Source organism: Equus przewalskii, chromosome 29, assembly GCF_037783145.1.
Source record: "Equus przewalskii isolate Varuska chromosome 29, EquPr2, whole genome shotgun sequence".
In the NCBI taxonomy this organism is placed as follows: Eukaryota; Metazoa; Chordata; class Mammalia; order Perissodactyla; family Equidae; genus Equus; species Equus przewalskii.
In genome coordinates this window covers 33,830,862-33,858,837 of record NC_091859.1, presented here as the reverse complement: position 1 = coordinate 33,858,837, position 27,976 = coordinate 33,830,862, and the positions used below count along the sequence as shown (strand labels likewise).

Here is a 27,976-nt window from a genome sequence, read left to right as displayed (position 1 = left end):
CAAAGTTTTTGAGTTTTGAAGTCTTTGATTCAAACCTCTCCAAATGATCTTTTTCTGAATGCAAGGTTGCTCTCACCGCTCAAATCATTAAGAAACAATTTCATAAGAAAAACTTGTCAGCATGAAATTATTCCTTGGGCATAGGTTAGAAGTGTCTGGAAATGCTTTCTCCACCCTTACCTCCCCAAATCAATAAGGGTACCTTTTTAGTGAGGTAGTTCCGGTCTGCCAGAGATTCTCTGGCAGTCCAGAAATGTGAATGCACTTTCAGAATGCATTTAGGGCAGGAAGTAGAGACAGGGTGAAATCCCCCCTGAGGCACTGCAGTGACTGAACACGCCTGGCCTGTTTAGAGGAGACCTTCAAAGTTTGCGTTAGTTTAACAAACGCTTAAAGGAACCTTCAGCCCTGATTTGGTCCAACCCTGTCACTTTGTAGATATGTTTCTTAGAGAGATTGTTACTTACCCAGATTACATAAATTATTTGTACAGCCAAGCATAAAATCCAACTAATCCATATTTCATGACTTTTCTTGGTAGTTTAATTAAAATCCACCTCTTTCCTCAGATGGTTTTCAAAAAGTAATGAAAGATAGTTTTTTTCCTGTGCTTACAATGGAACTTGAGGGTTGAGGATCTATATGCTACTTTTACTCCAAATTACACTTTTCTAAATATACATATTTACGTGTGATCTTCGCATGTACATTCTCCCATATACATATACATTAGTATCCATATTCTCATGAAACTCATCTTTATGTTATTTAAGTTGTTTTCTTGAAATCTGGTCTATTAGAGCACGCTTTTCTACTTGAATTATTTCTTAAGTCAATTTTCTTTTTCCTCTAATATTTTCCTTATTTGGGGATTTTTTTAAAGCGTGGCCTACTGCTACCTTATTACGATTTGCGGGGCCAGCCTGGTGGCACAGTGGTTGAGTTTGCACACGCTGCTTTGGTGGCCCGGGGTTCACCAGTTCAGATCCCAGGTCAGACCTGCGCACTGCTCGCCAGCCATGCTGTGGCAGGCGTCCCATGTATAAGATGGAGGAAGAGGGACACAGATGTTAGCTCAGGGCCAATTTACCTCAGCAAAAAGAGGAGGACTGACAGAGGATCTTAGCTCTGGACTAATCTTCCTAAAAAAAAAAAAAAAAGATTTGCATTCTTCTACCTTGCTAAGTCGACCAACCAAATATTTGTTTACAGTCCTCTCGTTGCCTTAGTTCACACATATGATTTACCCCCCCTGGGGAAGAGTCACCCTGAGCTAACATCCGTTGCTAAGCCTCCTCTTCTTTTGCCCTGAGCTAACATCTGGGCCAGTCCTCCTCTATTTTTTTGTTGGTGGAACACCTGCACGGTGTGGCTGGCGAGTGGAGTAGGTCCACACCCTGGATCTGAACCCGCGAGCCCGGGCTGCTGAAGCGGAGCGTGCAGAACTTTGTCCGCTCAGCCACGGGGCCCGGCCCCACACGTAGAATTTTGTGAAGAGAGATGATTTTTCCATACTTGTTGAGAAAACACTCTTAAGTTTTTTAATCTGCTAAACGGATAACCTTCTCAAGCTAAACACTAGTAATTCAGTGACCTTCCGAAATATTTTTTTGACCAGTGGCCCCTTGTTGATGAAAAATTAATATTATTGTTATTATCGTTTCTTAGTTCCTATCTTAAAGCAGTTACTTGGAGGAAAAAGTTGGTCACTAGTGCTGAAATAACATCTGAACCCCCGAACCCGCTCACGAAAACCAAGAATACATCAGGGGTGACTGCTGAGTGAGGCCTAAGGCAGCGGTGGCTTTTAGGGCCTTATGCTCCCTACTCCATGTGTGAGGGGCAGAGGCTGCTTCTTAAAAAGCACACACACAAAGCCTGTTGCTGTACCTTGAGTGTGTTCTCTTCTCTCTGTACATTTTCCCTTCGGTGGAAATCTATCAGTACACATTTAGTTTTTGTTTCCTCAGAAATCAGATTAGAAATAGAAGGAGAGGAGGGTTTATCTCGTATAGAAACCTCCAGAAATCTATATAGAAATCTTCTATAGAAATCTAGTATATAGCACTGAACCAGAGCTTGAAGAGGCGACAGGAGGGAAAAGAGTTTGTGATATTAATTTAGGCTGTTAATTGTGGAGGGTTGGTTTGTTTTTTATACCTCTTTCCCTGTTCTGTTCTTAGCCATAATTCCTGCTGCCCATCCTCCTCCCTTTCTCTCCTTCCGTGGCACACTACTCTCGGGAGAGCTGCTCTGGAGTCGGCCGTGATTTGTAGACCCCTGTGGTGCCCCCTCGAGTGTAGCAGATAGATGACGTGTCCGCCCACCCCTCTTTTTTGGCCAGTAGAAAAGGCGTAATTCACCCTAATTCACTTTTTAACTGGGGTAACAAACTGCTCCTAATTCTCATCCTGTGAAAAGCATGCTTGCATCCGAAGGAAAGAAAAGGCTGGTGGCCCCTTAGCGGGCTTTTTGTATGATTGTTTTCCTTCCACAGCTGTGTTTTGAACTGCTCTTCCTGTGTTCTGTTATAGAATAGTCTTACAGGAACCAATCATTAGCGCTAAAATACCTCAGGTAGGAGTGCCAGTGTGACCTGCCAATCAATCAGATTGTGGATTGCAGTGACAAAATTGAATTATACTAACCATTCCAGCTCCACGTTAGAGATGGGAACAGAGGCTTTTTTGGACAATCAAGACTTGTGAGCGTGTGATCTAAGCCCTGCTACCTCAGCAGTGCACACAGTCAAGTTCCGTACGTGAGGGCACTTCCTCCAAAATTGAGTGCTCCTGTCCCATTGCCACATATCCACAGCAGGCGTGTTATATGCACTGTCCCATCACTGCCACCTCTTTTAGTTCGTCAATCACATTTATCCATGGTGTTTAAACTGGGCTTTTCTATTTGGAGATCTTAGCAGTTGGGGACATTTTCTTACAACTGTGAAAGAAATGAGAAAAGGGAGGAAGTAGAGTCTGTCCAGACAGGACTCCTGGATCCCATATTGGGCCCTGTAGTGAAATCATGGTAGTAATTGGACTTGGCTGCTATGTAAGTTTGAAGTTGCCTTAAAAATCTGGACATATTGAAACTCTAAAAGTAAAATGTGTTTTTCCCTTGCCCTCTTTGCTTTCACCTTAAAACAAGATCAGTGAGTTCATTGGTATAATATGTTAGAAGGTTTGCTGATAGCTGGATGCTAGGAAAAAGAAAAGGGCAGATCGCTTTTTACAATTCAGTTTATTTATGTGGCTGCCCAGCAAGACTTTGGAAATGAACTATTTTGGGGAGATGTGGAATAGTAGAGTTCCTGAAGGGTTAACTCATTAGAGATCATCTCTCAGCCATCGTAGAAGTAATAAGTGGAAGATGTCAAGTCGATCGTAACAATTTCTTCCCTTATCCCCAATTTTAAATAATAATAAGATTAACTTTAGATACTTTTCTTTAAAAACTTTATTATTTACTTTTGAAGGTTGATAGGTCTCTCAATCAAAAGCAGTAACAATATTACTGTTATCAGTTTTTGTATTGACATCTGTGTTATTTACATTTAATCAAAGGTGCCATCTTGCCACGTAAGAACTTGTGTCTCCTAAAGAGCCCCTCATGCAAGTTCAGTCTAGAGCAGTGGTTCTCAGCTGGAGTAGGGAGGAGGTGGGGAAAGGACAGAGTTAGAGTCGTCTAGGGACAAATAAAGTGATGCCCAGAGGCACAGCGGTAAACCCAAGCCTGTTGGAGTAAATCCTCCACTGTTCCAAGCATAGCACCTGGCCCCGCCTCTCCCCTACACCCCCCCACACACCACCCTCCCACTCCCACTCCCCTTGCTCTGTAAATCGATACACCACACATAGGGAACAAGCTTTCATTTTGTCTGCTGGTCTTGAAATACACTCTTCTCCTCAGTGTCACATAATGTCATTGTCTTCCAGGTAGAAAGAAGGTGTCTTGACATCACATGCTCACCAAAGTCCTGTTTTAATGTAAACCTAAAACAAAAATGTAATAAAATTTATGGCTAGGTTAAAATCAAGACAGGGGGAATGTCTACCAGTGTGAGATAAACTAATAGATATGCAAGTATAGGTCAGATATAGGGGGGATGACATGGAGAACCCTTCGATTTTGTTCTAGTTAAAACACAGCTACAAAACCGTGCAGGAAAGTCATACGGTCAGTGTGGCAACGTTCTAAAGTTAATTAGATGATAAAATGGATTCAGAGTGGAGTAGAAAGTCTCTAGGAGGTGACCTTGAGCCACGGAAAACTGAGACTCTGGCAACAACAAAAAGATCTTAAAGGTAACGGCATTTTCCTTTGAAAAAGCTGGAAGTTGAAGGCAGGGATATCTCATGGATTGTGAAAAGATATATTAGACACAGGAAACATTTGAGAACACTGTGGATAGAATGAATGGGTGTCGGCAGAGGGCAAGCACGCAAGTGAGTGCCACGGGTCAGGATGGGGCCTGTTGTCAGGGTCAGGCAGGTTGGATGCGGGATGACAGAGTGTTGGGCTGCCCTAGTTGGGAACTTTAGGAGTCATTCAGAGTGAATTACAAAAGGAGTAAGAAAGTAATTATGTTTAAAGGGGTGTGTGTATATGTCGATCAGGCTTAGCCGTGCCAAATTTATCCAGCTATCAGGGTTCCAAAAAACTGTCCGTGTGTGCCCTCCTACATTAGGGTGTGCTGTGGCCATGCTAATCCCCATTTTTTGTTTTATTTCAAATCACACACAGATAGAATCTGCAAACTGCTTCAGATCAAACAGGTCTGATTGTGTGTAAATACATATGTCCTTTTTAATTTTTATTATTAATGGTTGCTTCAGTTCTGCATCAATGCATGGTTAAAAGCAATACACATCAGCTATTTCATGACTTCATATCTCCAAATGAATTATTTCTCCTCTTTTTTTGTTTGTTTGTTTGTGCAGTCAGCTGAAGAAATGTTAACATCTCACTCTAAATCTCTCAGTGGAGTCTCTGTTCCCTTCTCTGATATAACAGATGGGTTACTGCTTGTTATAATTATTAACATTGTGGTGTGGGCCAGGGCTAGGGTGGGCAAGATTTACTATTTCTTTGGGCTGGGGAGGGGCCAGTCGTTAGGGTATGGAATGTTAACTCAAGTGGTGACTGACTGTTTCCGTAATACCAGGTCGTTGTGGCTGCACGCTCTAGTAATTGAGGCTGTGTACTTCACCGAGCTTGTGGTAGAGCCTAGGGCAAACCGCTGTCCCAAGAGAATGCTGGGATAGATAGAGTTAGCCAATACAGTCTGAACGTGGTGATTTTGCTGGTTGTTTTAGCTCCAGATGTCGGCATGCTTAGTTTTTAATGTGATTAATAAATGTGGCGCCATCTCCCCTTCCCACGCCTGGACCCTGTCTCTCCCACCCTTCCCCACCCGTGTTCTCTTTGAAAAACTTAAGAAACAGTAATGAAAACCTTGGTGTTTCAAACTGCACTTTGTTCTCATGTTGTATAAGACTTCAGATTTGCTTTCAGAATGAAAATTGAGAAAACAGTTTCTCAGCCTGGAATCTTATTCACTCCAAAATCTGGAACAGAAATAAATGTATCTGAATTTTCTTTGTTTTATATTATGTGATATGTTTTGTTGAAAACAGCAGCAGAAATACTTTGAAGTAAGACTGCATCTAAGAGGAGTAAATCCATGATGTACAATTTAATTTTTCTGATTTGGGGGGTGGTCCTCAATGAATTACCGGGTTAGTTTATTAGGATATGACCTGCCCGTCCTCCACCCAGACCCCTACAAAGGGCCTCTCTGTAGCATCATTATCATAAAGTAATTAGGAGAGTAGTCATGTTGGAATATTATCGGCTTTAAAAAAATGAATGTCGTTTTCCTGAATGCTGATGCTCTTCTTGATCCTTTTGTTCTCAATAAAGTATTTGCATCGCTGTCCTATCTTCCTGAATTTAAACAGCAGAGAGCCTCAACAGAGTCCAACTCCAAAGTCAGAGTTTACTTGTAACAGGAGGAAAGTGCTGCAGGCGCATTCTCTCCATTTCCTTCTGCCTTGGAGGGAAGCTTCGTTCCCAGTCTGATCGCTTTTTTAATTGTTTTGATTAACAATAACATTACCCCAAACCATTGAGGTTTCGATGGCTTCTTGCAGGCTGAGGAAAGCGAGGGGAACTCCTTCTCTCAGTAACCTCATTCAGAGCCTCTTTGTGCAGCGCCGCTCATAGCTGAGGTTTGATACAATCCCCTTATCTCTGACTCACTGAGAGTCTGTCAGCGCTTCTGAGCCTCAGGACCCCTTAATGAGAATGTATACCTCTGCCCTAAGGGGCAGAACTTCAGTTTTTTAACTGTTTTGCTCAGGTAAACATAAATTGGGCTTTCCTTGCCTTTATTACCTTGACTTCTGAAATTTTTGAAGATTATTTTTGCTGTTTGAAGGAATGCTAAAGAGACAAACCATGTAACGCTTGTTTACCACATTATCGTTGTTTACAAAGAAGGTTTACTAACAGTAACCCTGCTGGAGACATCACACTAGCAAACTTTAATTCTAAACTAATGGAATCGGCTCTGGTTATAATGAAAAGCTGAGCCTTTAAGGTTCATTTAAAGCTTAAAATTTCAACTACAATGATTAGCCTGTTGCTTTGTTTAACAAATGCTTTTACTGCTTCATTTCCTCTTTAGAAGTTTACAAAAAGAAATGGCACTTTAGTCAGTTCAACATGCGTCCGTGCATGTGTTTGTGGAGAGCAGTGTTTGTGTTGCAGCCTGCCCAAAGGGTGTCCAGCTTTGCCCAGGTCAGCTGGCCGGCCCCCCGTGGACCTGGCTGGAATTCACAGGAAACATGTTGATCACAAATAGCCCCTGAGGATGCCTCCTGCCGCGTCCCTATCCGTTACCATTTCGTTGCCAGTGTTGTAATAGTAATTAGAATTTCTTATTTATATGAAAATCTGTAGAAGAATTTGTAATTGAGAAAGAAATGTTTACTTTTCTGAGTCGTTCACTTGAAGAACAGAGAGGGAATAATACATAACCACTGAAAACCAGTCGGATTTTTTTAAATGTACATTTGAAGCCATTTCTGATGACTTCGAGCAGCATAAATTTAACAAGCAAATTTCCTCCACATGCAGTTTCTTTAGTTAGAGAAAGCATATGATATAGGAAAGAAGCAAAAAGCTTTAGAAGCCTCTAAGAGATTATAGCTATTTCCAAAATAAGATCCGAACAGAAATGAAAGCAACGAGCTAGAGGCCGCGCTGTCGGATGGCTAAGAAAAGCACGGGTCCCATTAGAAAATGCCTGTTTTCAATCCTGAGAAATAATACAGAAGTAAATTTAGGATTTCTTTTGCAGATTTAGCCAAAATTGAACATTTGAAGGATTCGAAAGCAGAAAGCTTTAGATATCTGTAAGAAGTGGACGGACACTCAGATCCACAGAAACGGAACTCGCTCTTCCACTACTGAAATGGTGTCAGGATGGACCAGTGGAACCTAATTACATTTGATGGGGAAAGGACAATAATAAAAATTCACACCTGAATTAGGTTTAGGTAAAATGAGTTCTGGAAGGGTAAAGAAAATGTAGGGCTTGCCACTTTGCAAATAGCCTGCTCACATGGCGTTTGTTGTGATGTCTCTGAAATCTTGATGAAGGCCTACGATGCTTCGCCCTGACAGTGGGACCCTTTTGAGTGTTTGGTTCATCTGAACTGAGGTGAAATAGCAGGATGTGGGAGTTTGAAACTCGAGGACTGAGAGGGTATTTGAACCACTGGAAGCAAAGCTCTGGAACTGCTTTGAGATGAGGGTGTAGGAATCTCAGAATCTTTTACGGAAGGAAGACGAATGCAGCTAAACGCGTGGGGGAGAGGGGTCCCTACTCTATTTGAATCCAGCCAGAGGATCCTCAGCCTGATTTGCCCGAGTCTAAAATACAGATTCAAGTTGGCAAACTTTTTCCGTAAAGGGCCAAGGGATAAATATTTTCAGCTTTGTGGACCATACGCACTTTGTCACAACTACTTTTAAAAACTGGTGGGAGCTGCGTTGACTTACAGACTGAAGTCTGCCAACCGCTGGTCTGCACTGGTTTTTCTTTCTCAATATTACCTGATTATTTTAGCCTCCAGGCAAAAGTGCTGGGCCGGGGGAGCGGAGCACTGTGTGGGACCTTTCTGTTAGGCGCTGTAGTCTCTCGGTAGTAAATCGATCTGAGCACACGTCAGAGGATCTGAAGTTAACACCTGTAAATTCACTGTTTTAATTCTGTACATTTCCTTGTCAGTCAAAGTTCTCCAAACTTCCTGTAAATATTTTCCCTGTTGAAAGTTCCAACAGACTGTGATACAGTAAGATCCAAAATCATATCTTCATTTCTTAAATTTGAGAACAGGTCCCCCGTATATAGTTTATTTTTGTTACTATCACAAATTGGAAAGCAAATCCCTGCACTGGGTGGAGCTCAGCTTTGTACCAGAGGAATAACATGGAGACCGATGCAGTTTGAAACATTCTCTTCCCGTGTGCGTGTCCGTGTTCGTGTCTGTCCCCGTGTCTGCGTCTGTCTGCGTGTGGGTGGGTGTGTTCATCTGTGCATCCAGGGGAGAGGTGTCTGTAAAGTCAGTTCTCTTCTCTCCTGTAGGGTGGATATGCAGCCTACAGATATGCACAGCCTGCCACTGCGACCGCGGCCACAGCTGCTGCAGCCGCTGCAGCCGCTTACAGCGACGGGTATGTACCAAGAGGGACAGGGAGCACGGCACCACGCCCAGGCGGCCCCCTCTCCTCCCTGCTCCATTTCCACGGCACCGAGCACACGGGGCTGCCTAGCCTGGCTCCTTCTGGACTCCGTCACGCCAGAAGCGCAGTGGCACTGACTCCTCCGCTCCCTGTCTCTGGTTCTTGTCTCTTGTTGGCTTTGGCCCCCATCTCCCGCTTGCTCATCTCCAGCTCCCTTCTTTTCCATTTTGTAGAAGTACTTCAGAATTTCTCAGAGTTGCTGCATTTAGGACTAGAAATAGAAAGATTTTTTCCATTCTGCCAGTTTCCTAATAACATTCCAAGAGCAAGTTGCTCACAAGTCCTTAGCACAGGAAACCCTTTGATTTTTTTGGATCACTGTCATTCCTGTATCTCCCTGATTGTATTTCTTCTTTCCAGTTATGGCAGGGTGTACACAGCCGACCCCTACCATGCCCTTGCCCCTGCCGCTAGCTATGGAGTTGGCGCTGTGGTAAGTATATGGACCTTTTTTTAGAAGACATTTTGCTCCTTCTAACTTAAACCTAGAGACTACAAAAGATCTAGGGAATAAATTCAGCCCTTCTTCCATTGCCAAAGTATTAAAACCACATAGGACTGACTATCTGGAAATTTCATGTCACCTTCATCTGTGTGTTATAGTGTGACTACATGGCCTCATTAAGGACAGCAGAAAGGAATGAATAGTGACAGCCTGCTCTGAGTAACAGCATTGTTTGAGAGAGAGAAGGGAACAGGTTGTTGCTTTATATTGACTCAAATATTGGGTGTGTACCTGTGTCACACTTTTATTGATGGGGGTCACCAAGACCTCAGGGGCAGAAGACTGTCCAGTTCTCACAGTAAGCTTTTCAGAAAACTTAATGTGTGTAAGTTGCAAATGCAAAGACATTTTATTAGTAACATTTGTGGCAAAATGTGGTATTTTCATAAAAGTGTAGAAGTCCTCAGAGCTTGTCTAGAATAATCCTTCCTACTCAAACTCAAATCCCACTGCAGTATTTCTGTGTGGGCCCAGACGGCTCCAGGTCTAGTGATCGGGACACACCCGCTGCAGCAAAGACAGGCCGTTCCACAGCGCCACGTCCTAATGCCAGACATCTCTGCAGTCCAGAATGCACTGGGCCACTGCCTGGTGACATCGGCGAAGGTGTTGGAGAGGGAGGCAGAGTGATGAGCCAGATTAAGACTCAGAGGACTAGGAGAGAGCCCGTCGCTTCTCATCCCAAACCTCTGCCAAGGGAGGTTGGCGGGAGGAAGTGCCAGGGCCCCGGGGGAACGGATGTGTAGAACTGGCGTAGAGACGTGCAGTGTAAAGCAAGCAGTGGGCGTTCCTGAGATGTCATTTAGTGCCAGTGACATACATCCTGTATTTGAAGATTGACTCAAGGAGAGAGGTGTTCCTAGGGAATTTTTAGTTGGAGAAGGGAAGCCATTAGATAAAGATAAAACAGAAGTAAAGCCGAGTTAAACCCCGGTTATGTGTCTAATTCGGATATGTCAAGAAACACCGTAGTTGGTGTATTTTCTGCACTCTAGAGGAGGTAGATTTTATCAGTGGAGAGATTGACTCGGGTTTAAATCCAGCACTGTCTCAAACGTGGGATGTGATAGATGATGGTCAGAAGTCACATGTTCTCCGTCGACAGGTGATGAGGTAAGAAGGTAAAATCAGCAGTCTGCTTAGGTCAGAAAGGTGGAAAAGATCCGTGCTTTTAGAAATCAAATTAGTGTTGAATGGCCCTTCTGTGCTAATTCACGCTGGTAATGAGGCGGACCATTATCATACTCTCCATGAGATATCAGGTCGACAGTAAATGTTTTGGGCTCGGGTTTGAGCATCTCAGAGACAGAAGTTGGCTTCCTGACTTCACTGCACCAGGCAACATCTGTCAGTTGCTTTGAAGCTTCTAAGGAAGCTATTTTTCTAAACCCCTTCTCAGGACATTTTTCTTCATTTTTAATGCTTCTCTTACTCATCAACCTTTTTATGATTTTTGTGTCTTTAATTACTGCAGGCGAGTTTATACCGAGGTGGCTACAGCCGATTTGCCCCCTACTGAAGTGACGTGAGACCCTGCAAATGGGACAGCCCCCCAGTTCATGAGGCCTGGCTATTGCAATATTTACTAGTAGAGGAACTCTATAGCAAGATGAAGAGGAAAAACAAACAAACAAAAAAACACAAAAAAAGAGAGTACTTTTTTATACCTCACTATGTTCTTTGAATATGTATTTTTCCTTTAAATTTCTGCCTTTAATTCTTTTGTTCCAAAGATTGTGCATTTTTTTTCTTTTTTTTTTTTCTTTTTTTTAACTGTGGTAAAAAAAAAAAAATAATGCATTTCCATGTCTGTATGTCCGTGCTTAGCTTATTCTGTCAGTCACGGAAGAGGTGGTTACTGAGGAAGAAGAGAGATTAGGAGCCGATAAATGCATCTGATCAGAAATCAGCAGACAGAATACCCAAAGTCTGTCTAGTGCTGAATGGCTGGGGGACAAGCAGAAGTGCAAGAGATCTTTCTGCAACAGGACGTTCTTCTAGTCTCCTGAGTTTCTGGTCTGTGGCAGGCAGTTCTGCTTGGCTGTGGCTGGAATCCGCATGCTGATAGATGATAGGAATTTGTGCTTGCACAGCAGGAGGATTAAAAAGACACTTTTCCTCTTCTCTGCCCTCCTGTCTTCTCCATTCTTTTTACAATCATCTTACATGCACAGCCTGAGACAGTTGGCATAGTTTTTGGAATTATAGTATTAATATTTCCAAACGTGCTCTCAGACTGTGGGTGATAAACACCTCATTAGGAAACCAATCTCAGAATGAACTCTGGAGTATGCAAAAGATCATTCCTTTCTTTCCTGTAATCCTGGCATTCCTGCTGGGCTTCTTCCCCTTTGATTGAACAGCAGCATAGCTCATCTATCCTTTTATTAACACCCTGTCCCCATGTCCTTAAGATTCAGGAATTTAGGACCCAGGGACAAAGGAATAAATTGCCAGCAGCCAGATTTCCCCCAGGTGTTTGGGCATAGCTTGAGGATTAGAAGAGCCAATAGAAGAGAGCAAGGAAGAGAAAAGGGATATTAGATGATGTCGGGCAAGGCACTCTGATATTCCTTATCTTTCTCTTGCATCAAAAGTCAGTACAAAGTATAAAACATATACTAAAGACTCTGTTGACAAAAGATGAAGCGCCGAGTCCTAGATCAGCTGTCCCTGGAAGTTCTGGTGATGAGGGCATGAGAGGTGAGGCTAAGGCACTTTGTACTAGCTCCAAAGCCATAGGAATCTTCATCCTCCAGAGCCTTTAGAAATCACTTGTCTGTCCACAGTCTTGAGCCCTCATGGCCGTTCCACCCAGCTTCTCATTCTTCTCCAAAGACACCCAGCTGAGCACCTGGACCGCTTGGTATACATGAACACTACAGGACGTGAAACACAGCCCCTGAGGTTGCTCCCCTCCTCTATTGGAAGGAGGGTCTGACATGGCGAGGATCTTACATGTTGCCAGAAAGAAGAGTCACATGGTGGCCACAGCAGTGAGTCACTGCTACTGCTCCCTGGCTTCAATTTCATGTATATTACTGCGCTAGGGGAGAAAGTGTTTCTCTTCTAGCCATTAGCTATTAATGATAAGGGCAAGGGTCCTGCAGCATTTCCAAAATGAAGGCATTAGGAAATAGAGAAGCACGGTCTGTTTGGCTCCCTGGTCTATTCACATTGGTACTGGGTGACCTTTCACCCAAGGATAGCTGCTAAAGGGAGTAATTCAGAGACATGGAGCTTCTGGTTGGTTATGGGTTTGTTTTTGCTTTGTTTTTTTTACTCCTGCCTCTACACATGTTCTTGACTGATAACTGATTCATGTCCCTGAATTAAAATGACTGACATATGACAGCATCAAGCTTTCTTTGTAAGCAGACTGATATATCGGGGAGGGACTGGCCTGTCTTCTCCCCCTTCAGAATGCTCTGTCTCCTAATAGCTGGGAGAGAGGCTGTCCTTGAAGCTAGGTGAGACATCAAGAAAGCTGGAGGCCTCGATGCAATTCTTACTGATTCTGGGAAGCAGTACGTAGAATAGGGGACACCAGACTGCCCGGTCCACTGGCCATTTTTTAAGGGTTCCCCTCCCCAAGCCAAAGTTTGGTTTGTTGCTGTTAAGACAATTTTTGTTGTATGTATATAAATATTTTAGTTAGAGGAACGGGGAGTGGGCTGTGGCACTTTCGCAGTTCTAGGGAATGGGGGCAAGGAGGGTATTTTTCTTTCTTTTGCTTTTGTTTGGAGGGAGAGCTTTTGCTGACTAAAGAAACAGAAATTTCATGTCATGTTTAAATAGAGGCCATTCTCACAAAACGACAAGCCACCACTCAGTGGTGACAAGGCCAAATTCTAAATGGTTGTATTCATAGCAGGGGAAGAGAATAGGGCAATGAGTTTAAGAATTTTCTCTTCTTTTTTCCAGAAAGAGATAAGGATGATGGGAAAGGAGAGAAGGCAGTTCCCACAGCCCTTTTCAAAGAGGCCGGAGCATGAGCTCGAGGTCGCTCTTGTGCGTTTCAGTTCAGCTGGCTCTGGCTGAGGCCTCCACGGGCAAGCTGTGCTTCCAGTGGGCTCGGCTGCATTTCCAGGGATGGTTCTAATCACACTGCTTCCTCTAGCGCCCCTTTCTGAGAAAGACAAAGTAGAGTTCTGCTTTTGTTAAAGGGCCTTTGGTTCTTGGTGTCATCACTATCGGGCTCCCCATCAGCTCTTGAGCTTTGAGACTCCAGGCAGTCATCTTCATCAGAGGCAGGTGTCTCCAAGCATCCGTGCTTCTATATTCCTGACTTTAGTTCCCCTTGGACTAAACAGAGGCAGAAGAGAGTTTGGCACCTTGTGAGTTCGATAGAGGATGCTGGTTGATAATTCCAGAAAACTTAGTAATGCTGAATCGCAGTGCGTGGATGACTCGAGACAGCTTTGCAGCGTAGCGTGACACGGACTTTCTGTAGTAAGCGTCTTACTCTTAGAAGCTGGGCTCCTTTAAGGAGACCTCTAGTGAACACTTTTATCTAAATACCCCTCATTCGGCCCAGAGATCTGCCCATAGGTCTTTTCCAGAACTCCCTGTGTTACATAGTTCAGCTTCTGTTAACCCAGATCAGCCATTGTGATTCATCGTTTTTAAGGCTCAGGTTTTACAAAACCTACTGTCACCATCATCCTCCAACAGCCACAATCGGAATTGAGCCAATTTTATTTCCTTGAAAAAGAAGGGGACTGGGGCTCCGCTCTCAGTTTAAGGGGGCTGGTGGAGAGCTGCCCGATAGAAATCGAGGACAGCGGCTTCTCCTCCCAGTGTGACTCCTCAGGGGCCGATGTGCTCTCAGTTTAGATCATACTTTCCTAGAGAGAGCAAAGTCGGTGAATCTCCGCCACCCTGTAACTAGTCACGCAGCTTCCAAACGAGGGCGCTGTCAGCTCGGGATGGAAGCAGACCCAAGGAGCTACACGAAGGGCCCGCTGACCCCCTTCCCTCTGGCAGGAGAGCAAGGCGAGCAAGGGGCAGTCCGGAAGGCTCTCAGACCCGGGAGGAGGCGCGGGGGAGCTGACTGAGCCCTCCCCTTTCGCCAAGTCCAGCGCTGCTCTGCTGCTTGCCGCCCTCTAGCACAGGGACATTTGCAGAATTGCAGGCTCTATTCCCCCAGATAATAGGAGGAAAGGGACTTCGGGGGGTGGGGAAGGGGTAGTGGTGTTTTAAAAGCATAAGTCACCTGTTTGCACTGTTTTAAGATAGGAGAAAAATAGTGGGCAAGGTGAGCATCAATGTAAATTTGTGTGTTTTTATTTTGTCATGCTCTTGAAACTGTTGACCATGTGTAGTATACACCAGTGAAACTTGATTCTCTGTTGCATAAAACACTATCTTTTGGAAATGTTACTGTCCAGAAGCCTCCTCCCTCCCTTTCCCTTCTCCTCTCTACTTCCTTCATCCTTGCTTTACTGATCGGCCAGGCCATAACCATCCGCGAGCTGGACCCTTTCCAGATGGGCTCTGGTCCTAAGCCAGTGTGCACCCTCTGGGTTAGTGAGTGCAGGAGAGTCCCCGGCACCTGTCTTTCCAGTCAGGCTTACAGACCAGACTGCAGCGATTAGCAGGTTCCTCCAGCAGATGCACTAGGGCCGAGGAGCCGAGGGCGGCGGGACTCCTCGAGCATTGCCTTCGGCTGTGGCAGCTGAGTTCTCATGCACGTTACCGGAACTGTAGCCAGCTACAGTTTACTCAGGAAAACGGTCGATCACTTCAGCCATGGTAGTGCTGGTTGGCAGGGCTTGGTAACTGAGAGAACTGCTCGTCAGCCGAAACTCCAACCTTGCCTTCAAGGAGGCTGCCAGCGAGGGATTCGGCCCCTCCGTCTGGTTGTCACGTATGTGCCGGTGTCGTGAGGGCCCAGCTCACACTGGCAAGGGATCACGGATTCTCTTTTCCTCCCACCCTGCCCCTGTTACCAACACCAGATTCCCAGGGGGTACGTGAGTTTTTGAATTTTTGAAAAATGTTTTTTGGTTTGGCTTTTCTGGGGACTGATAAGTGCTTTAAGCAATGTCTGCACCCCATCAAGACTCCCAGCTTAGTCATTCTCCTCTATTTTTCTGTTCACAGTATTTTGGTGTGTGTGTGCTCGTTTTGGCAGCTCATTTTGGCTGTATTATATATCGAGTGATGAATTGATCCTCTTTTTCTCCCTACGGGATATGAATTGTTTTTTTCTTGTGTTATAATTCTGCTTGTGACTAGCTGGAGCAAACCTGGGGCTGGCACACGTAAGCTAGGGCTGCAAAGGGCTAAGAGAACCAGTGGGGTTTACTTGTCCCTAACAGGCCGACCTACCTGAATCTCTGAGCTTTTCAGTCCAAATCTTTGCAAGGCTAAAAACGCCACAGAACCTCCTCTGCTCCCCACTCCCCGTGGCAGGGACTAAACCATCCCTACATGCAACGTGCGGTCTCTCCGGCCCCTCCCATTGCCGTGGCAAACAGGTACCTTTGGGGCGTGGGGGCCTCACATGGGATGCTTGTATAATTGACCACCTCGCCTTTCCTACCCCCTCCCCTCCTCCCCAGAATCGCTTCCTAGGACCCCCGAGCTGCTTGCCCAGGGTCCTGTTTCCCTGCAGACTCCAGAGAAGCACCCAGGGCTTTGTGACAGTCTCTCCTGCCCTCCCCTCCTCGTTAAGAATCATATTGTATAGTAGCTTTCAGACCATACAGTATTCATTGGGTTACTCCTCTTATTATCAAGTAGCTGGAATTGTGAAGGTCGGAGTAGTTAGATCTTTAGCTTTTATTCCTTATTTTTTGTATTACTATCCATGTGTATAAATTATTGATCATGTTGCTGGCTTTTATAAACTCTAAGCGAAGGAGGAGCTCTGCCTCTGCCTTTGCGAATGGTAATGAAGCACTGTTTTTAAATAAAAGAGAGAAACACCATTCTCTGGCCTGTGTGTGTTGATCCTCCATCCCTGTTGCTCCTTCCTGACACGCAAAACTTGGATTTGACTTCTTAAGATGGGAAGAAGGCAGGCAGACCGCAATGCTTCCTGAACGGAAGGCCCTCCGTCCCGTGGGCAGCCGGGAGGCGGTGAGGCCGGGCCGGGACCGGGTGAGCCGCTCTACGCTTCCTCCGGCTCGGGAGCTCCGCGCTGTGCAGAAGGTGTCTTTTGTGCTTCTGACCTGAAACCTCCTCTCAGCTTCACTTCACCTTTCGTCCTCTCCACTTCCCACTTACTGCTACTCTCCCCGTGCCTCGGAAGCTGCCCCTCACCCCCACCGGCCCAGGCCACCCACTCGACCTTCCTGAAGCGTCGGCCCCTCCGTCTCGCTGCGTCCACCCCTGCTTTCCCCGGGCTCCTGCGCTTTTTCCTTCCAAGTGGGGAATGTTCTTCAAAGGCTGCTGCGTGGTCCTTTGCTTTCTTGCCTGTGCTTCTCAACCCTCCCTCCTATGTTGGTTTCTCTGCCAGTAATTCCCAAATCTCTGAAATTCCTCATGAATCTCCAAGTCCCTTAACTTGGCTCTCAGGTCACCTAGCTTCCTGTTTCTTGGCGAAGATGAAGGCCACCACACGGGATCTCCCTGCATGAGCTCTTGCTACCAGAGCTGGGCAGCTCATTGACTTCCCACCGTCCCTTCCCTTTCTCTCCTGTCCTCCCGGAAGAGGCGTTTCTCATATACAAGCTGACCCCTGGCTGTGCTCTGCATCTAGTCCCTTTCCTGCTTTCTCAGGGACCTGGCTTCGTTGTCCCCTCCTGCATGGTTAACCTTTTCCTCTCTGCTAGTCCCTGTGGGATTTAAACGTGCTCCAACCTTTTAACACATTAAAAAAAAAAATTTTCAAGATGCCAAGTCCTCTCCTTCATGACAAACTTCTGGAGTAGGTTCCTGCCCGCTGACTCCAATTACCTGTTCCTCACACTGCTGTCTTCGCTCCTCCCTCCAGGACCCTAAAGCAGCCCTCTCGTGATGACAGCAAATGGACCTGTCCCGGTGCCCTTGGCCTCTATAGTGTAGCATTGCCAAGTATTCCCAAGACCCTTCCACTTGCATGTCAGGCTGTGACAGGCCAGGGGCCTGAGTTCCTCCACTACTGCCCCCTAATAGAAGCAAATGGCTGGCCTCGTCTCCTTAAGTAGTCTCTCTGCCTCCATCTTTTCCCCAGCAACACCCTGCCACCGAGTCTGTTCTCTGCAGCCGCCTGTTAGAATGTGAATTGGATCGTGATGTGTTTCTGCCCAAAACATCCCCTGGTCAGTTTCAAGTCCTTGTCCCCATCTGTAAGGCCCTGGGTAATGTGCTCCCCTCCCAGGTTGTTCGTGGTCTGTGTCCTGTACTAGGCTCTAAGCACCTGGAGGTCAGCAGCTGTGTCCTGTTCACTGCTGTATCTGCAATGCCTGGCACATAGTAAGCATTCAATAAATATTTGTTGAATACTTTACTTTCTTACGTAAAGTGACACAGTTTCCGCCCTGCCTTCCTCCGTCTTAACCACCCCTAGAAATAATAGTGGATGCTTCCAGAGTGCTGTCAGAGCCCTTCACACACAGCCATTCAGTCTTCCCTGCGGCCCTCAGGCAGGTGCTTGGGCGGCACCCCTCCCCAGGCCCTTCTGGCTCCTATGCTGCTCACTGGGTGGCCATGTGAGCAAAGTCCTGACTGCTCTCTCCCGAGGCCATTCCTGGGGTGGCAGTGCAGCTGGTAACCCTGAGGAAGGCAGTGGTGTGTCCCTCCAGGATAAAGAACAGGCTGGCTCATTGCCTGCTGAGAAAGAGGTGGCTCCTCAGTGTTCCTCAGCTGCACTGCAGACCTACTGCGTGTACAGCATCCGTCTGGGCCCATGTCACCTCCCCCCACCCCATGGGCTTGGGCACCAGGAGAATCGTTCCATATGCCAGTGCTTATGCTGCCTGCTGTGCCATGAGGAGTAACGTCCTTTGTCTCCGGCTCAGCCTTGTGTCTTCTGCCAGAATCCATGAAACAGAACAGGCTAACTTAGCTTCTAAGGAGGGAGAACTCAAAGTCCGGACCCAACCGTGTTGTTACTCCGTATTAGAGATGAGGAGGCTGAAGCGTGGAGAGAGGGAGTAACTTGCCAGAGTCACAGACATAGACGTGGCAGAACAGGATCCAGAGGCAGTCTGGCTCCCAAGTCTGCACCCTTGGACTTCTGAACTTGAGTGTTTCTAGTGCTTCTCTTGTAGAAGCTCCTGCAGAAATCTGCGAGCTGGATGGCTGGACAGATAGACGGACAGGTTGAAGGCTACCTAGGTGCGATATAGTGATTTATAACAAATACATGTGTTTGGTCATTCAGGTGACCAAAATATATTTCTTATCTATATATGGTCTTCACTTACAGTTGCTGACTCAGCTCCCAAAACCCTTGAAATTTCCTGAGCAATAAGAACAAGGAGCATCCTTTGTTATAACATTTGGTGTCTTGGCCTCAGTTCCTGGAAACGCTTCAGAGCCATAGAGGTGGGATGGGTGTCTCGTTATTCACAAGCAGCCCCTTTCCACCACGACTGGGTTTATGTTAATGAGGTGACTTTTGGAGATCACCCCAGGATGGGGGCTGGTTGCCAGGGGAACCAGCCCTGAAGAGAGGGGTGGAAGTTTCAGTCCCACGCCCTGATTGCTGGGGAGGGGAGAGGGGTTAGAGGTTGGCTCTGTCACCAGTGGCCGATGATTCGATCGGTCGCGCCTATGGAATGAGGCCTCCTTAAAAGCCCAAAGGGAGGGGTTCGGAGAGCTCCCAGGTCGGGACCAGAATGCTGCCACGTGCCGCTGTGCGGGCCCCGGACCCACGAGGCCAGGAGCTCCTTTGTCCGCGGCCTCGCCCTCTGTACCTCCTCATCTGGCTCTTGATTTGTATCCTTTAATGGCCTCTGTAATAAATCGGCAATCTAGGGAGTAAACGGGTTTCCTGAGTTCTGTGAGCTGTTCTGGTGAAAACTGAATCCGAGGAGGGGGTCATGGGAACCTCTGCTTCACAGCCAGTTGGTCAGAGGCACAGGTGACAACCTGGGCTTGGTGTTGACGTCTGAGGGCAGCCTTTTGGGACTAAACCCTTAACCTGTGGCATCTGCTGCTGTCTCTGGGTAGGTAGTGTCAGAGCTGAGGTGAATTCTCGACACCCCGCTGGTGTCTGAGCGTTGCTTGTTGGCCTGGGGAAGCGCATGCACACACGCACACGTTAGAATTGGGTCCAGGAGCCGCAAAGACTAGGCTGCCTTGATTTTCAGCCATTGCTAACACCCCGCCATGGCTTCATTCTGTAGTGAGGAGACTATTCATCCCAGTGATTTAAGAAGCCAAATTAAGACCAGCAGGCCAGGAGTTGGTCCTCTTTTAAAAAAATTCTTTAATTTTGATGTAAATATTTATTAGCTATTCTTTCCATTTCATAAAACAATAAGTCACATAATAAAAAACTTGAAAAATACAGAATGGTAAAAGGAAGAAGAGGAAAGTAACCAAAATGACCTGTAAATAAAGAGCTGCCATGTGACCCTGCTGTATTCCCTCGTAGGCCTTTGTCTGCACACAGGTGACAAAGGTGTGATGCCCCCGGCAGGCAAAAGGCGAGAAAGTGCATATTCAATTTTCATCCTTTTTTTCCTCCTCATTTGGTAAAATAAACATTTTCCCTGCTAACCAAGTTGTTGACTCTCGTGAACATCATTTTGATAGTGACATAATGTTCTCTCAAGTGGATGAATAGTTGCTATTTAACCAGTCTCCTCGTGTTGGAACATTTTAATGGTGTCCAATTTTTCACAATTATAGATTCTGCAATAAAGGGATAACTTTCTCTCAGTAACAGCTTTTCTCAAATCACTGCCTTTCTCCTTGCAGGGCACTGGGAATGCAGATCAGATCTAAGCTTGAGCGATAGACCCCATGACAAAGATGCTGTGCACGGTGACTGTAATGAGAGATGGGTGGGGGGCAGCGCAAGGAGTGGAGGAGTCACAGGGCACGGTTTATTTTAAATAAAGATTTTTTTTCATTTTAATTATAAATGGACTGTGTGGTTATCTACAGTTTGGAAAATGCACGTGTTCTAAATGTGTGCTGACCTCAGTTTAAATTAACGTAGATATGTAAGTCGTCTTGGTCTCTAGCCCCATCAGTACACACAGAAAATCTGGTCTCTTACAAATTCCCAGGTATTTCTGGAGTCCCAAAGGGTTGTCACCAATCACTGCAGGTCTCCCTTCTGTCATCATTGCTGGGTGCCTCGTGGCGAGCGAAGATTTTCCTACCCCGAGTTTTCTTAGCTGAAGACTTGTGTTTTGCGTCTGGTAAACCAAGGTTCCGTGGGTACAGCTTGACCGTCTAGGGCAAAAAGGAAAAGGCAGTCGTTTACTCACTTCTGTCGCATAAGTGTGATCTCACAGAAGGGTCTCCTGAGTGCTCAGATGCCACAGGGCTGGGCGAGGCAGTTCTCTCCCTTGACACACCCAGTCCTTGTCCGTCTCATTTGCACCTGGGCCTGGCCTGATGCCCCTCACGGAGGTGCTCAATTAGTATTGGTGCGTTGAATGACTTAACAAATGGCTCCTCTGGCTGGAATGCACAGAGACGGTGTGCAGAGGGGGCTCCGGGGGCGAGGCAGAGGCACAGCCTGGGAATGCATGTGGCTCGCAGCATGGAGCAGAATCGTGGCCCCAGCCCCTCACCACCAGGTGCTCCCTTCGCTCTCCCCACAGCCCACCCCACCAGGAGTAAGTGCACTGCCAGGGGCTCCCGCAGCACCCTGTCCTCGCTAATGTCCTTCCATTTACCTCTCCTCCTTGTTAATGGCTTATCTGGGGTCTGGCCCCCTGATAGGCCCCAAGTCCCATTAAAGCAGAGACTCTTTTCCCACAATGTCCTCAGTGCCCTGCTGGGACCTGGCCTAAGCTTGTGCTCCATGACAGGCAAGGGAGGAGGTGGGCAAGACCCTGTAGAATAGGCATCCTAGTGTCTCAGAGTGCACCCCCCAAATCTGCCCCTGGTCATTAAGAAGCTAGACTATACCCAGAGGGGAGCAGTACTGATGCTGGAGAGTAAGAGAAATCACCTCAGGCCGTAGAGTAGTGGTCCCCAGGCTCCGCTGCTCAGCAGAATTACTTGGAGATCCTTTGCAACTGGAGTCCAGGTCATACCCCAGGTCAATCACATCACTGGGGTAGGACCCACCCACTCATCAGTCCTTTTTGAAGCTTCCTAGGTGATGCCAACATGCAGACAAATTTGGGAACACTTCCTTAAATCCTTGGCCCTGTCACAGGCCTCAATTAAAATCTGTCGAATGAATGAATGAATGATGAACCTTCACACCTTCAGCAAAGGCTTTTGTGTCCCTTTCTAGCGTGTCAGGCAGTGGCCTTGCTACCCCATCCCATTCTCTTCTCTCTGTAAAATTTTTTTTTTTTTTTAGATTTTTATTATTTCCTTTTTCTCCCCCAAAGCCCCCCGGTACATAGTTGTATATTCTTCGTTGTGTGTCCTTCTAGTTGTGGCATGTGGGACGCTGCCTCAGCGTGGTCTGACGAGCAGTGCCATGTCCGCGCCCAGGATTCGAACCAACGAAACACTGGGCTGCCTGCAGCAGAGCGCACGAACTTAACCACTCGGCCACGGGGCCAGCCCCCTCTCTGTAAAATTAAAGAGGAGTTTTGAAATTCTTTATTTTCCTGATGGGAGTTTTTGTTTCAGTTTTTTCATCCAGATATTTAATGTCTCAAGAGAGTCAAGAAATAGAAAGTATTTTCAGATAAATATCCTTTTTCAACTCATCTGAAACATCACCTTCATCATGAAATGCCACACTTATGCCATTCAACACCTATTTATGGCGCACCTACCACGTGCCACGCCCTGCTGGGGCTGAGGACACGTCCCCGCCCTCCCAGAGGGTACTCTACAGGAAGAAGGACAGGGAGCATCTGCATACAGACGAATGCGTGGTCAACACTTTGAGAGAAAAGAACGAGAGGCTGGAAAGAACAGGAGGGACCTAATTCAGGTGGGGGCTGGGGAAAGTCCTCTCTGAAGAAAGGACATCGTGATTATCTATTTATATGTCCACTCTATAGCATCCCCCGCCCCGCCATGGGAAGCTCTAGGAGGACCATGACCACACTGTCTTACGCCCACCCCCTTCCTACCTTCTGGTTCAGTGACGGCTCCTCGGAGCCCCGCCTCAGGATCATCAGCTCGTAGCGCCGGGTGAGCTGGCCCAGCCACTGCTCCAGCTCCTTGGCCCACGGTCTCAGCTGCTCCGCCATCTCCACCCTCGCCCCCGCCTCCAGGTGCCTCCAGTTCTGCAGGAGGCTGTTCACCTCTTGCATAAGAAAGAAGCCAGCCCCAGCAACAGCCATCAGCCGGGCACCCCTGGTCATGGCCAGAGCTGGGCCCTCAACGGCTCTCTTCACCCCTCTGGCCCTCCAGAAGGGGACACAGCCTGTGGCTGCGAAATTCTTGACCGTAGCCATGCCATGAAACCAGAGTTGGCTTTGGCTTTGGCCGTCCGGTAGGCCTGAAGTTCCCTGATGTTGATAACTCCAGCAGATTGCTTAATAGGCAAGTCCACAGCTCTGACTTCGGACAGGTTTATTCCTCCCAAAGCTTCATTCTCCCCTGTCGCTGGAAGAGACACCAGTCGCCTGGCTCTGTCTCGAGCTGCCGAATTGCTTCTATTTTCTAAGACACTTGTCAAAATGTTGGTCATGACAGCTGCTGCCCCAAGGCCGTGCCCAAGTGCTGAGAGCATCAGACTCCCTCCTACTGTCACAGGTGCCAGGGCCAAACCCAGGAGGCTCATGGCCGCAGAGACAGCACCTGAGGAGCTAGCCACCAGGGGGGGTCTTGGTGAGCATCTTGTGGGCTGCGTCAACCTGGTCTGCAATGGTGTTCAGTTCTTTGATAGTCTTTTCCAGCTTGTACTTCCACAAGGGAAAACATAAGAGAAACATTTTTTCCTCCTCTGATGGATTTCCATCTGGCACGGACACTTGTTCACATCACATCAGCTCTTCAGACAGGAGCCTGTACAGCACATCGGCCTCATCCCTGGGGACAGTCCATATCACATGATTATTTTTCCAATTCTGGGACAGGTTCCCCAGCGAGGCTAGAACATTCTACAGTCTGCATTCTTGAACACATTTAGGGAGCAGGACCTTGGGAATCAAGGTACAATTGGGGAGCAGCGTGACAGAGGGTCCCTCTTTGTGGCCTGGACCCCAGGTGGCTGTGTGTTTATGGCAGAAGCACAGTTCCAGCAATCCCTGGGCTCATCAGGACCGGCTTACTAGCCTGCTCACCCGCGGACAACTCTCTTCTAACTGCATGTGGACACTGATGTGATGAATAAAACAAAACTTAAAAGCATTACAGACTTTTGTCACCAAATCTTTTCTTAATAAATATATGTATGCGTATAGAATATAATTTACACATATCCAACAGGTTGTGAGAATTCTGTTCAGGGAACACGAGTACTGAGATCCCGAAGAGGAGACGGCTGGTTTTCTTTTATGTTAAAAGGGGACCTACCTGGAAATGGTGGTTGCTTCTGGGAGGGGAGCTGGGGAAAAAGCTTTGAGGGAGGCTGACTTCTCACTGTTTGCCCATTTGTTCCTTTTAAGTTTTGTATCGTGTGCATATATTAGAGTTATCCCAAAAAATTCATAAAATAACCTACACTTCCAAAGAAAAAGGTGCGGGCACCTCCAGCCAGACACCCAAATATCATCTCTTCCACAGAGGATTTACTCCATGTGACAGCACTGTGTATTTTGGAAACCGAAACTTGATTTCTAACGAAAGGGTGGACACACGTGGAGACAGCGGGTTCTGCCCTGTTCACTTGTTAATGGGCAAGGAGGAGAAGCACGGAGTCATAAGAAAAGTGATGAAGAAGAAGAAGATGTACGACTGAGAAAAGTCTCTCCACGAACTCAAATGTTCCCTGTATTTTGGGGAAAAGACCACCATTATTCCGTATTTTGCGGAATCAGTTTGCTCCAGCTCCGGGAGCACCAGAGTCCGCAGGGCCCTGTGGGAGCATCACTGCTCTGAGTAAATCTGTCGTGTAGGATCTGGGGCTTCCAAGGTGGACACCAGTGGACGGTGCAGGATGCTGCCATCAACTTCCTGCAGCACGTAGCAGAGTCCGACTTGTCTAAGCCTTAAGTTTGTTCCTGTCTGTCTCCTAATTGAGCAACTACAACGCACTGGGCATGGGCTTGAGCCATACTGGAGGGTGGATCGACAGGAAAGAAGGCAGGACTCATGGGATCACTGTCCCGGAACCAAGCAGCCCCCAGGCCTCAAAGGAACTGTTGACAGTGGCTTTAGAGCCCTCTGCCCCCTGGGCAGGGCCATCAGCAGCCTCAGATCAGCCAGCTGACCCCTCCGCAGGGAAGTAGGAGGGGCCTTCTGACAGCCTTCCCCAGCATCAATTCACTCTTAACAAAGACTTGTCAGATGTCTCTGCGATGTCTCTGTACACCGAGGACTTCAACACCCCCAACCTAGATCTTAGAGCTCTAGGATGTTAGAAGCGGAAGGCCCACCCCCGCCGTCTGGTGCGTGGATGGCCGAGGCGTGGACTCCCCTGCCGATGTTGGCGGGAGTGTCTAGACCACTTGCCGTGCTGCCCCAAGGACACCCATACATAGAATGAGTTGTTTGTGGGGCCAGCCCTGTGGCCGCGTGGTTAAGTTCGCGTGCTCCACTCTGGCGGCCCGGGGTTCACTGGTTCAGATCCTGGGTGCAGACCTAGCACCGCTCATCAAGCCATGCTGAGGCGGCGTCCCACGTAGCAGAGCCAGAGGCACTCACAACTAGAATACACAACTATGTACTGGGGGGCTTTGGGGAGGAAAAAAAAAAAGAGGAAGATTGGCAAGAGATGTTAGCTCAGGACCAATCTTCCTCATCAAAAAAAAAGAAGAATTGTTCTTGTCCTGATAGGGCAGGAAACTCTAGTTTGTGTGACTTATGAAGATTTTATAATGTAAGAGCTTTAGATAGCACTGCATCTCATTTTACAGAAGCTTATGGACACTGGACAAGAGAGTACAGCCTGTGTCAGGCGCTATGACTGTGTTAGGACTATAACGCTTCAGCCAGCTCTGTCGCAGAGTCTGGGCGCCCAGGCAGAGGTGTGGAAAGGTAAGTCCCAGGAGTCTGGGTCGCAAGGCAAGACCTAGGCATTTTCGTGGCTTGGGCAAGGGCGGAGAAAGGCTGGGAAGGAGTTCCTGGGTCGGGGGAAATGGAGCAAATTCTGCTTCTAGGATTCTATCATCCAACAAGCCACGTGTCCGGGCCCCTAGTCATGTGCTTACCAGAGGTTTTAAATTTACTTTCCTAAGAACTTTTGTCCTGAGGATGTGTAAATCCTTTTTTTCCCCTTTGTGCACGTCTCTAATGGCAAATGAAGGTAAATGAGACTGTGCTCAACACCTCCGCCAACTTTGTTGGAACACATTTGTGTGTTTCAAACTATGAAGATGGCGACCGCACAGCAGCAAAATTCGGATATTAACACTCAGATTTCCTTCCTTCGTTCCTTCCTTCACATACGGAGTGCCAAGTCTGCGCCACATGCAGGTCTCAATGCTGGGGTTATGGCAGTGAGCACATCACCCCAGTTTCTGCCCTCACAGAACTCACGTTCTGGTCATTTCTTCCCTAGACATCGTTTTTCTAGAATTACCTTTCCAAACCAATTCTCTCCACCATCTCCTCCCAACCCTCTGGATGAACCAGTAACCAGCATATTTCTTCTCTAGTCATCTGGGCCCACAAAGGGTTAACGATGCTCCGGTAAAGTGGACTATCTAATTATAAGATTTGGGAATTAAAAAAACAAGGTTAGAATACATCAAAAATCTTAATGTCCCAAAAACTTCCCATCATTTTTGCCTAATGATTTTAACCAAACAATTCAACTACATAACACCCAATGCTAACCCGGAGGTAGTCAAACTGGTGATCCCTCAGTTTTCCGGTGGCAAAGGAGATTGGTGAAGGACTTTGGAAATCTTGATATTACATATTAAGTCCCAGCAGTCTTCTGATAATCATCCAATAACCCGACGATGGGCACAAAGATGCTCAGGGCCGTGTCATGTATGAGGCTGCAAACTCGAAAGCAAGTGAGCCCTCCGTGATCTCCAGTCCTGGCGGGGTTGTCCAGGCTCTGCTGAAGCCCCCTGGAGCTGAGCAGCTCACCGGCTGGGTAGCTGTTTGTTTTAACCAGGGAGGTGAGGAGTAGCAGAATGCGCCACCCCAGAATATGCCGCTTTGATATGCTGATTATTTTGAGCTGTAGGCGCTTGAAGAACACATGCAGGGAGAGACTAGCTCTGAACGCCCCTTATCTGCCTAAAGACACCCTCCAAAAGGGACTCAAGAGCTATGGATTCCCCTCCCGGGAGTTTCCTCAACCAGGGACGCTGACTGTCATCACAGAGGAGAAGGCTAGGAGTCGACACACTCAGACAAACGTTGTCAAACTGTCGCGCCTCCCACCTTTTCTTCTAAGAGTCCGTTCATCTTTCCTGAAAATCACGGACTTCCTCCTCAGGGTCCACCTCCCCACTCCCCTGTCCCTATTAAGACGGTATTTCAGACGGAATTCTAAGCCACCTGTGTGAGCTGCTCATTTTCCCCTGGGGCTCTCCCGTGCGCAGGTGAGGTCTACGTGTTAATAGCTTCAGTGTGTTTTTCTCTCGTTCATCTGTCTTTTATTACAGGGTCTCGGCCAAGAACTCAGGAGAGTAGAGGGAAAATTACTTTTCCTTCCCTACCCGGGCACCGTTTCACGGTTACTCTTGTTTACAGACTCTTAGCTTACAGATTCTTTCGTTGCTCAAAAATCACTTGAAATGTGTTTTCAATATAATTTGACAAAAATCACCCCCATACTACCACAACGTAACTATCGATTTTATTCATTTATTCCCAGCTATTTTTCAAATGCATATTCTTTTCCACATGGCTTTCATAACATATTGGCTTTGTTTTTAAAATGTAATATTGTACGACAAGTATTTTCCGTGTCATTTCACAGTTGTCATTACGAGTATTTTTGACGATTCTATGCTATTTCGTCAAGAGGGGACATACCTTCCTGTCTCTAGACACACTCCCTTTTGTGGCACGTTGGGGTCTTCATGTTTTTGTCATCCGTAGGACTCCATATAATGGCCCCAGCCCCGTCCTGGCTGTCCCGGCTGCTGCCTCCACTCTGACCAGGGACTGGACCGTCACTGGCTCCCGCGTCCCCCTCTGCTTTCTGGCTTCTCGGAGCTCTTGTGCAGGACTGCCATGCAGGGCTGGGGAGCGGCTTCTATTTCCAGTTAAACTTGACAAAGGAAGTTACTTGCTGTAGCAGTATTGGCAAGTATGGGCCACTGAGGAGGTCACAGGATGTGTCCACAATTAAACCCAGGGACCTGCTATATCCCTACCCAGAGACACGGATTGGCCTCCCAGGAGTTCCAGTTTTCATTATTTTTTCAAGTAAGATTTGTTGCTTCTTTACGTTTCACGCTAACCTCATTTCCGTGGTACGTTAAATTGTTCTGAGGCTATTATGAATAGTACCTTTTAATGTTGTGTTTTCTGACTTGTTTTGTTAGTCTATCGAAATAT

General features: G+C 47.0%; 2 protein-coding genes across 51 annotated transcripts in view; one reads left to right on the top strand and one right to left on the bottom strand.

The window, feature by feature from the left end:
- Positions 1–16,254, top strand: part of RBFOX2 (RNA binding fox-1 homolog 2) — a 265,853-nt gene extending 249,599 nt beyond the window's left edge. For 21 of the 50 annotated variants that reach the window (XM_070600265.1, XM_070600263.1, XM_070600259.1 and 18 more), the window contains 3 exons: positions 8,657–8,745; positions 9,175–9,247; positions 10,794–16,254. In XM_070600265.1, coding sequence (XP_070456366.1) covers positions 8,657–8,745; positions 9,175–9,247; positions 10,794–10,838 — 207 coding nt within the window. In that variant the 3' untranslated portion in view covers positions 10,839–16,254. Of the gene's footprint in view, positions 1–2,534; positions 2,578–4,746; positions 4,779–4,943; positions 8,746–9,174; positions 9,248–10,793 lie in introns of all 50 variants that reach the window. The other 29 variants (XR_011534750.1, XR_011534751.1, XM_070600264.1 and 26 more) reach the window with 4 other exon arrangements.
- Positions 16,255–20,515: 4,261 nt separating this feature from the next.
- On the bottom strand, positions 20,516–23,661 carry APOL5 (apolipoprotein L5). Its single transcript, XM_070599167.1, is given in 5 exon segments — positions 20,516–20,659; positions 22,477–22,806; positions 22,809–23,171; positions 23,173–23,451; positions 23,635–23,661. Coding segments are annotated over 5 exon segments (1,143 nt in total).
- Positions 23,662–27,976: the final 4,315 nt, after the last annotated feature.